Genomic DNA, 10,036 nt, shown 5'->3' with positions numbered 1-10,036 from the left:
CATATTTTATTAGGAATGTTTTTTGTGATTTGGTTCAGTTCTGTATTTCTCCTGCAGGATCCCTTTTTGGTAATATCAAAAGTCGTTGAGAGTGGGATTTCTATTCCTGTATGTAAAACTGAAGTCTTAAGAATGACCCAACCCAACATGGAGGCCGTGTTTTTGAATATTCAACAAATTGGAAGCAAGGTATAGCAAGTTTATTCATGCTTTTACCTAGATCTTCTATTCTTGAATACATTACATAGCAGTGCAAGGTTGATCTTGGCCAGTCATGCCTTATTGGAAAACACCAATTTTCTTTTTCCATCTTAGCATGTGATGATGTTTTTATCACTGATGTTGAGCATTTCTCTATAAGTTACCCGTTACAGTTTTTGTTTCTTGATTATTTCTGCATTTGCATCTTTTAAATGAATTTGCAGTATAGTCCATTAGTGATTGAGTGCTTTGACTTCAACAGCAATGGCAAACAAGAACTGATCGGGTAATTGTTGATCTTACTTTCTTATGTTGCTTTTCCTTTAGACACTTGCTGATGTAGCTTCGTTTTATGGTTTTATCAGAAAAGTGCAGAAGTCACTTGCAGATTTGGAAAAGCTCCATTCTGTAAGGGAGAAAATTTTATTGCCAAATCTGGTTGGCATGATAACCAGAACAGGTTTGACTATTTGAACTGAATTTAATTGCATATTGAACTTTGTATTCAACTTTATTTTCTAAATTTCTAACTGTCATGTAGGTTTAAAAAGCAAGCTTTTTGTGAAAAATATTCTGAGATAATCCAATATACATTCCTGGATTACCTAGCTGGGTTTTGAGCTGAACTTTATGGTGGCTGTTGATTTCACCGGTACTTTCCTGTTTACTCGCACAATTGAATTGATGTTAGGCCCACTAAAATTCTGTCAATTGCAATCCTTTATGTAAACTGTTACTGATATCTCTTTTTCTGTCTTATTAAGTTGACAATGAAACATGTCGCATCTATAACAAAGTTAATCAAGGGACCGATATGAACAAAGCTGAACGACAGTGAACTTTTTTGGAGAAAGCAGTTTTGTTAGTTAAATGAACAGTTTGTAAGAACCAGTTCTGCAATTATGCCTCTTTGTTTGTCTCCCGTTTCTATTTCCTCCCTAGTTTAAAAAAAATTTAGGATGAATCAGCTAAAATACGCTCTAAGTATTAGGTCTTTGGTTTGGATGCTGCTGCACTGCAGTTCTGCGTTAAGACTTTTGGATTTACCCATATAATATGAAACTGTTGAAGTCATACGGATAAAGGTGGAAAGCATCATGCATTCATGCTGTAGTGCATTCTGCAGAAGTACCATAACACATTCCTATTATGATTATTTTTTTAATGTTAATTCTGGTCTATCAGCTTCAAATGGAAATCCCCGCCTCCCTGATTCCTTGCATTATATTGATTCATCAGGACGGCTGAACACATACCAGAAAGTAAGAAATGAATCATAGTTTTTTTTTTCTTTTGTTCATTTACCCAAGAAAATCTTATGCATCTTTTAAACCAGGCAATCTATGACGTTGGAGAGGTATGCAGTTTTATGATGCAGACAACGCTTTCCCGCTTGGGGATTCGGAGCACGTCCCATTGATGGTCCAGTTTCTCATTGTTTCAACTTGAATGGAAGCAGTAACTACTGCGAGGTAAGCAGTTGCAAGCAGCAAAATCTAATTTCTGTATCTTTTATGCTTTTAAATTTATCCCGTATTTAGTTCCTCGATATTGACCAAATATCATTATCTCCAGGTTGAAGGAATCCGAGGAATTATGATGGCCTATACCAGTGCCCTTTTTAATGTCTCTCTTGCAGGACCGACACTGTTTGGGCATGTTATTAACCGAGCTGCAATGATTGCCAGTCAATCCCTGGCTAATGATGCTAAAAAATACTTTGTTTTGTTAATAATCACGGTACGTTATAAAAAAAGAAGAAGAAGAAAGGGATGGCTTTTCCTAGCAGCCGACCAAAGTTCTATAAACAGTTGTGCATTCATGTATAAATATTACTATAGCAGAAATTAATTTTTCTTTTCCTTTCTCGTGACAATAGGCTTTTCTATTATTGAATAAAAAGGTTGTTAACTTTGCGGCCGCTTCTGGTCTTTGTTAACGTTGCTCTAGGATGGAGTAGTAACTGATCTCCAAGAAACCAAAGATGCCCTTGTAAAGGCGTCGGATCTCCCATTGTCGATTCTCATTGTTGGTGTTGGAGGAGCCGACTTCAAAGAAATGGAGGTACTTATTACTTAACATCCCTGTTTACATCCATTTGAGGGAAGAATGATCTCGTAAGTCATCCGTTTGTTAGCGGCACACAAAAGTTTAATCGGTTTATTAAGTAATGGAGTCTTCTTGTTTACAGATTTTAGATGCAGACAAAGGGGAGAGACTGGAAAGCTCAACAGGACGAGTTGCTTCCCGTGACATTGTTCAATTCGTTCCATTTAGGGATATACAGAGTAAGTCATCTTCAACACACTCCGATCCTTCCGAAATGTTCCATACTTGGGGATTAACAACCATTTTTTTCTAGCAGACGAAGGGGCTTCTGTTGTTCAATCACTTCTGGCAGAATTACCAACTCAATTTTTAACCTACATGCGAAGCAGAGAGATTAAACCAAACAGTTAGGTTTATTAAGGTTGTGCATATCAAAGTTATTTTTTTCCCGATAAACCATACGACAGTCCTTGCCTGGCTTCTTGCATCATACACTTGTCAAGGTAATCGGCCGAGGACAATGAGTAAGAGCCGATCCGTATGCACTCTCACTCTCCAATCAGCCCACTAAGTGAGGTATAAATCTGGATCCCCCTCACTATTTCATCTTATTTTCTAATAACTATAAAAACTCTGGGTTTCATTCTCATCTCACATGGTCGTCGACATTGTTGTTCTTTGACATCTACGACCATTCCAAACATCGATAAGCTTCCTTTATCGTCCACTATCATTATCAATTCAGATTTTCTCAAAATCTTTTGAAAACTCGTAAAATTTCAATCCAAAGTCCGAAGGAAAATACTCCGATGATAAAAAAATGAAAGAATGTCAAATTTGAGCTACCAAATTGGATTTTTTTTTAAATTTTAATAACCAAATCAAGAATTGACTAAAAGAGTGCTGTAATCTATAACTTACCCTTAATATTTAGCTTTTGGGAGTAGGTTTTCCAAAGTTTAATCGTCGTATTATTTCTAGATTTGTACAGATTACTCATTACGCATGTTAATTCTTCTTTTGTGCTCGGCAGTCCATTGGCCCCCTTAATTGATTTCAATGAGTTTTTTTCTTTTCTTTATTTATAATAATTAGGGGAGAGAGAGCAAGGTACGATCTCTGAATGAGAATATCAATATTAATTAAGCAGTTGAATTATCACAAACATGTTGATATCACTTAATAAGGTTTCGGGTTCGAATAAAAAAAATTCATTGGAAGATTCATCCACCAAAACTAGGTGTGTGACACGGTTTGGTCTGATTTAATCAGAGTGAAACCTTGAAACCGGAAGTGAAAAAAAAAGACATATTAATATTATATGCATCTTCTAGTAGTTTAGAAAAGAATGCGAGTTTGAAACGTATTTGAAGTATAAAGAGGGTTAATAAAAAAAATAAAGAGGAGACTTTGAGAAGGAGTGGGCCTAAGTTCTATCTTAATGTTGTGCTGAATATAGAATAATACAAATTCCACATATTGTCTGTTATTGTAGGTCAATTCCTAGGCGACCCCATTTGGAGAAAGAAAATTGACCAAGTGTTTTTAATTAAGACTAGAATTTTTTAGAACTAACATTATTTTTTAAAATTCCATTCTTAAACCTTAGTTTGTTTAATGTAAAATAATGTATTTCTCATTTTAAAAATAGGGGGAAAAACAAAGTTTTAAATATTAAGAACATTAATCTAGTATCTATAAAATTAGTTTTTTTTTTAAGAAAATATTTGTTAGTGGTATGCTTACGTACTTTGTGTTACTTCATTTGTGACACTAATTTAATTAGAATGATTTCTATGTTTGTACGAACAAAGTAGTTTTCGTGGTAAGGAATTATTGTTATTCTTTGAGGATTCGGGTTCAAACACTATAGATGTCATTGGTCTGAGCCTTTAATGTCAAAAGGTTTAGAGTTATTTGGAACAAATATTATATTGTACTTACCCCAGATTAATTAAAAAACTAATTAGAAAAAATATTATTAGTATATCAATGATGATATTCTTCAGAATTATTTTGGTGAAATATTTTTTTAAAAATCTTTTATATGTATTTTTTAATAATATATTTTGTAATATATTTAATGATTTCACAAACTAATCTATTTAGTCCAAGTGGTGTAAACTTGTAAAGTGGTGACCTATAATTAGGGATGTCAATTTAACCCGAATTCAATGATTTTCGATATGATTCGATTTGATTGGGTCGATTTTTTTTAAATTCGGATTGGAGACAAGTCAGGTGAAGGGCGAAAAACTTTGATCCAACCTGACCTGAGGACAATAATGTAATATCTTTTAAAAAATTACTATTTTTAATTAAATCTTTATTTTATACAGGGTTGTGTAGAATTTATATTCTAAAAATTCGGATCAAGTCGGATTTATACTTTAAAAATATGAGTATGGTCAGAGTCGAATAAAGGATATATATTTTTTGGGTCGAGTTGGGTTATATGAAAGATATATAATTTTTAAATCGTGACGGATTCGGATGAAAGATATATATTTTTTGGGTCGAGTTGGGTTATATGAAAGATATATAATTTTTAAATCGTGACGGATTCGGATGAAAGATACATATTTTCAGATCGAGTTGGGTTAACCAAAAAACCTAACCTGTTGCCATCCTTACCTATATCCAATAGGTTAGGGGTTAAAATCTTGTGTATAAATCTTTACATTTGCATGGCCTTTCACTTGAGGCATTTACTTCCCATCCTAAAAAATTAAAAGTTCTCTCAACATTATAAATAGAAAATCAATAACCTATTATAAAAAATTTAAATAGATACTAGTTTATAATTATTTTACATTATTTAAAAATAAATAAATTACGTAATTTCTTATAGTTCAAAAAAATAAAATTCTTGTTTAAGAAAAAAAATATAAAAAAGAGAAACTAAAAAAAATAAACAAATGTTTTCATGACATGTTTATATTTTCCAATTCAATCAATAGCTATGTTCATGCAAATTATTTACTCAAATCTTAGGTTCAATAGTAAGTAAAAGCATAAAATAAATATTTAATTACATAATACTAACTAGCTTTCTTTATCAAGTAAAGATCCTATGATAAATTCTATTTATTTTTACACAATTTACTTAAAAAGAAAACGATAAAAACTATAAATTGTGAATAGGTATTAAAAATTGCCAAAATAAATAAAGATGAGTCTGTCACATTTAAAGAGTATCGTTGAGTACCACTAACGATGGTACCGTTGAGCACCATTAATTTAATTTATAAAAAAATTAAAATTCTAAAAGATTCAACTTATAATTATAAATAAGTGAAAAAATAAAAGGTAATTTTTTTAAAATAAAATACTAGTTACATTATTTTTTATAATCGTTTTTGGGTAAACTATACCATTGACCACCTAACTATTGTCCCTTTTCATTTTAACCACCATTTTTTAAATTTTGTCAATTAGGTCACTAAACTATTTAAATGTATTCAATCAAGCCACCCATCGTTAACAATTAACGTAAGTGCTGACGTGGCAGTCAATAAATTTGTATAATTATACATTTAGTCCTTATTACTTACACAATCTATCACATTGGTCATAATTTTAAATTAATTCAATATATTTAATCTTCCAAACATATGATGACACGTGTCATGACATTATTGGAGAGCTTTTTAATTTAAGTTATATTTAATTTAAATAGTTTTTCTTCAATCATATAGTGACACGTGGCACCATATGAAAGGAAAATAAATTACTACAAAGTCGATGTTGGAAAGAGTCAAACCTGCATCTCTAAAGTGAATAAAGCATCCCTCTACCACTAATCCAACACTAGTTTTTGGCTTAATATTTACAACATTTTTTATTTATAAAATAGTTAAATATTCAAACAAGGTCGATGAACCTGTACCGACCCAATTCAAATATATTGATATTTTAAAATAGTTAAAATAATATATTTATAATTATTTATTGTATTTTAAATCATTAAAATAATATATTTTACCTTAAACCCGATCTGATTCAAATATAAGGGTAAACTAATAATTTACACCAAGCTGAGTCGAGTCGATGATTTTTCACCTCAAACTCGATCTGATCTCGCCTCAAAATCAAAATTTAAAAAAAAGCCCTTATTGGATCGGGTCATGTCAAAATCCGTCGACTTCATATTAAATTGCTATCCATGGGTTGATTTTTTTTTATTTTGCGTTCAAGGCATTGCGAGACATGTTATATAATAGATAGCTTCAGGGACATTTAAGGTGAAAAATAATAGACCCAACCCAATTCGGTATAAATTATTAGTTGACATTTATATTTATATGTATATATACATATATATGGCAGGATCTGCTTATACTGTGTAAAACTAAATTTTTTTACACCTTTTTAGGATCGTTGGATGAGAGGAAATCAAATGTTGAGATTAACCGTTAAAAAATAGAAGATGCCCACTGGAAAAAAAAAACAAAGAGTTAATCTCATTTTTTTGATTATTCCTCCTCCAACTATCCTAAAAGAGTGTAAAACTAAAAGAGTTTTACACAATGAGAGTATACAATATGTATATTTATCGGGTTGGGTTTAAGGTAAAATATATTATTTAAACTATTTAAATATAATAAATAATTATAATATATAATTTAACTATTTTAAAATATAAAATATTCAAATCGGTTCGGGTATAAAAATATATTTTTGAGTTAGGATCGTATGGCAAAAAACCGACCCGTCCTACCCCATGTACATCCCTAGAAATAGGCCAAGGTTTGAGTCATTTTAGTGTTACTTTTAGCCCTTCTGTTAAATGTTTATAGCAAGTGGCTTGATTGAATGCATTTAAATAGTTTGGTGACCTAATTGACAAAATTTCAAAAATGATGTTCAAAACTAAAAGGGCAATAGTTAGATGGTCATTGGTAATTTACCCAAAAAGATTATGAAAAATAATATAATTAATATTTATTTTAAATAATTTACTTTTAATTTTTTAACTAATTTATAATTATATTTTGAGTTCTTTAGAATTTTAAATTTTTATAAATTAAATTAATGATGCTCAGCTCATCGTTAGTGGTATTCAACGATGTTGGTCGAGTGTTGTATAAATTTCTAATAAATTATTAGTTGATAAAGGAAAAAAATCTGTAAAATTTGGTTTAGATTATTTTAAAGAATTTATATATAAAGAAAATAAATTAAATAAAAGAGAGAGAGAATATTTATTTATTTAGGGTTTTCAGCATTTTCAGCTGCCTTCATCCTTTTGTTCACACTTCTGTCTTAAGCAGATGTTTTATTTGTAACTATTTGCCTCTAGTTTTCCCTTCATAGTCTTCTTCTCCGTGCTGATTCCTTTGGCTTTCTTTGAGAAAAACTATATATATAATCTTTGTTTTCGGTTTTTCACGATAGAAAATAACAAGGGAATCGTCAAAGGATTTAAAAGGTGGATCGACGACGAGGGAAGAGGCTACTGCCGTCCGATCATGAATCGGAGCGAAAAGAGGGAGCTGCTGCTGCTGCTGCAGATCATCAGTTCTACACGGATAGGTCTCCACAAGAAACCAACGCCATGGTTCAGGCCCTACCTCGAGTTATTGCAGACGATAACAATCCATTGCTTGTTCAATTTCATCATCATAATACTCAACACCAAGAAACTCAACCTCAAGGTACAACTATTTTTGGGTTGTTTTTCTTCTTACCATTCGAATCCATCTCTCTCGGATTCTTTCGATTAATTTGACTACAATCGAATAAGAGTCATAAACCCTAATTGATTGCATCTTTCTTTGAAAAAAAATGACTAATGATTTCAGAAGGATTTTCGTTTGGTTGCGAGCTAAAATCGTATATCATCATCTGATAAACCGATTATATGAATGATTGTAATTCGTTGTGGCTAAATTATAGGATCTTTATGTTACATATTAACTTTTTTTTTTATATGAGGTAAGTACAAAACGACATTTGTTTAAAGAAAATTCAATCGTATATCATCATCTGATAAACCGATTATAGGAATGATTGTAATTCGTTGTGGCTAAATTATAGGATCTTTATGTTATATATTAACTTTTTTTTATATGAGGTAAGTACAAAACGACATTTGTTTAAAGAAAATTCTTAGATCAGTCATTTGATATTGAACACTCGCATTCATGGTGCTTGAATCCGGTATCTCAAAGAATAACAATAATTTTTTTACCACTAAGATCGCTTGGTTAGTGCATTAATTAATGGTTAACGATATCCCATAGTTTACAATGACTTGTCATTGGCCTCTTCCGGATATTCCTTTTTCTTCCTTTGCGGCCATGGTGGGCGGAAGATGTCAGATTATGTAGTATTTATTCATCTTACATGTAAATGCGTGAATGTGAATTTATTCTTTGATCCCATTTGACATTCATGGAATCACAAATGCATAAAAACAAAAAAAAAATTACTCATAAAAGTTGATTGATCTGTTAATTTAGCTTTTAAAAAGATTATATTATTGTGTTTGAACTTTGAAGGAAAGATGAGGAGGATGCAATATAGAGGTGTTCGGCAACGGCCATGGGGCAAATGGGCGGCTGAAATAAGAGATCCGACCAAAGCTGCTCGCGTTTGGCTCGGAACCTTCGCAACAGCTGAAGCGGCCGCCGTGGCTTACGATGAAGCAGCTCTTAGGTTTAGAGGAAGCAAAGCAAAGCTTAACTTCCCTGAAAGAGTTCATCGAACACCCGTATCCGGTTGTCTCACAACTAGCCATGAAGCCGAACTTGAGGCCGTGGCGCCACCGCTAGCATTACTTCCTTCTCCATCGCCACTTTCTCAACCCAGTATGTCCTATCAGTACGCACTGATACAGGCAGACGTTCTTGGAGGTGGAAGCAATGGTCTAAACTGTTGTTTACAAGGTGGTGGCTATGGAGCAGTCGCCACGGCTTTCACTTCACACTCCACAACTCTGTCTTCGTCTTCCTCAACGTTAACTTCTTCATCCGCCTACGGTGGTTCTTCTCCAACTCCGAGTTCGGATCCTCCTAAGCATACGAGAGAGTATTATGATTATTAATATTCAAGGGAATAGTATAATCGATTGCAGGCTTGCTTCGTAGTTTTGGAAACAAATTACACTCTAATATTTGATGTACTAATTATATATAAATTTATACGTTTGTAATAAAAAAATGAAGACATATCATTTAAAGGTTCTAAAAATATATTTATCTAAATTCATCTTAAATGATGTCTTATTGTTTAATTCACTATTAGTACATTATATAAGATTATCATATATTTTAGATTTTTTTCTATATGTTTTTGCCCCATAAATTCAAGTTCGTCCCTTGAAATTTTATAAATTCAAATCCGCACCTTAACTTAAAATTTTAACATCGTCCTTGTATGTGTATATATATATATATATGAATGAATGGAGAGAAAGAAGATATATGTGTATGAATGAATGGGAAAAAATAGATTTGAACAATGGCATGAAGACGAGTTTCGAAGTCTATAGCTAACAAACTAATATTTTGAGGTAGAAAATGTTTTGAAAAAAATATTATTGTAAAATAACTTCTCTATTTATAGGAGAAACTAGAGATATAAAATGGGCAAAGGGTGATGACAATTTCTAAAAACCCAGCAATAAATAAAACATGTCTTTTAAAAAGAATTAAGTAAAAACGAGTAATTTTTTTATGTGTTCAAAAATATTTATATTTATATAAAATTTAACTTTAATACCTTAATAAAAGAAAATTTTGAAAATCATATATAAAGAATTAGAAAATATTTATACAACTAA

At 31.6% G+C, this 10,036-nt stretch overlaps 1 protein-coding gene and 1 pseudogene across 1 annotated transcript; both read left to right on the top strand.

The window, feature by feature from the left end:
• The first annotated feature begins 15 nt into the window (after positions 1-15).
• LOC120209808 lies at positions 16-2,832 on the top strand (annotated as a pseudogene).
• A 4,811-nt stretch (positions 2,833-7,643) lies between these two features.
• On the top strand, positions 7,644-9,357 carry LOC120209788 (ethylene-responsive transcription factor ERF114-like). Its single transcript, XM_039208700.1, has 2 exons — positions 7,644-7,907; positions 8,754-9,357. The coding sequence occupies exons 1-2, from the start codon at positions 7,808-7,810 to the stop codon at positions 9,296-9,298; spliced, it is 645 nt and encodes a 214-aa protein (XP_039064631.1). The 5' UTR covers positions 7,644-7,807; the 3' UTR covers positions 9,299-9,357.
• The last annotated feature ends 679 nt before the right edge of the window (positions 9,358-10,036 follow it).

The sequence above is a fragment of the Hibiscus syriacus genome, unplaced genomic scaffold (assembly GCF_006381635.1).
Source record: "Hibiscus syriacus cultivar Baekdansim isolate YM2019G1 unplaced genomic scaffold, ASM638163v2 tig00020292_pilon, whole genome shotgun sequence".
Classification (NCBI taxonomy): Eukaryota; Viridiplantae; Streptophyta; class Magnoliopsida; order Malvales; family Malvaceae; genus Hibiscus; species Hibiscus syriacus.
Note: the sequence above shows the minus strand (reverse complement) of the source record. Positions and strands in the feature narration are given on the sequence as shown.

What these genes read in the sequence shown, in the direction of transcription:
- LOC120209788 (XM_039208700.1), top strand. Translation starts at nt 7,808, where the DNA reads ATGGTTCAGGCCCTACCTCGAGTTATTGCAGACGATAACAATCCATTG. An exon ending in CCAAGAAACTCAACCTCAAG is followed by an intron (nt 7,908 to 8,753) that starts GTACAACTATTT and finishes TGAACTTTGAAG; the next exon opens with GAAAGATGAGGAGGATGCAA.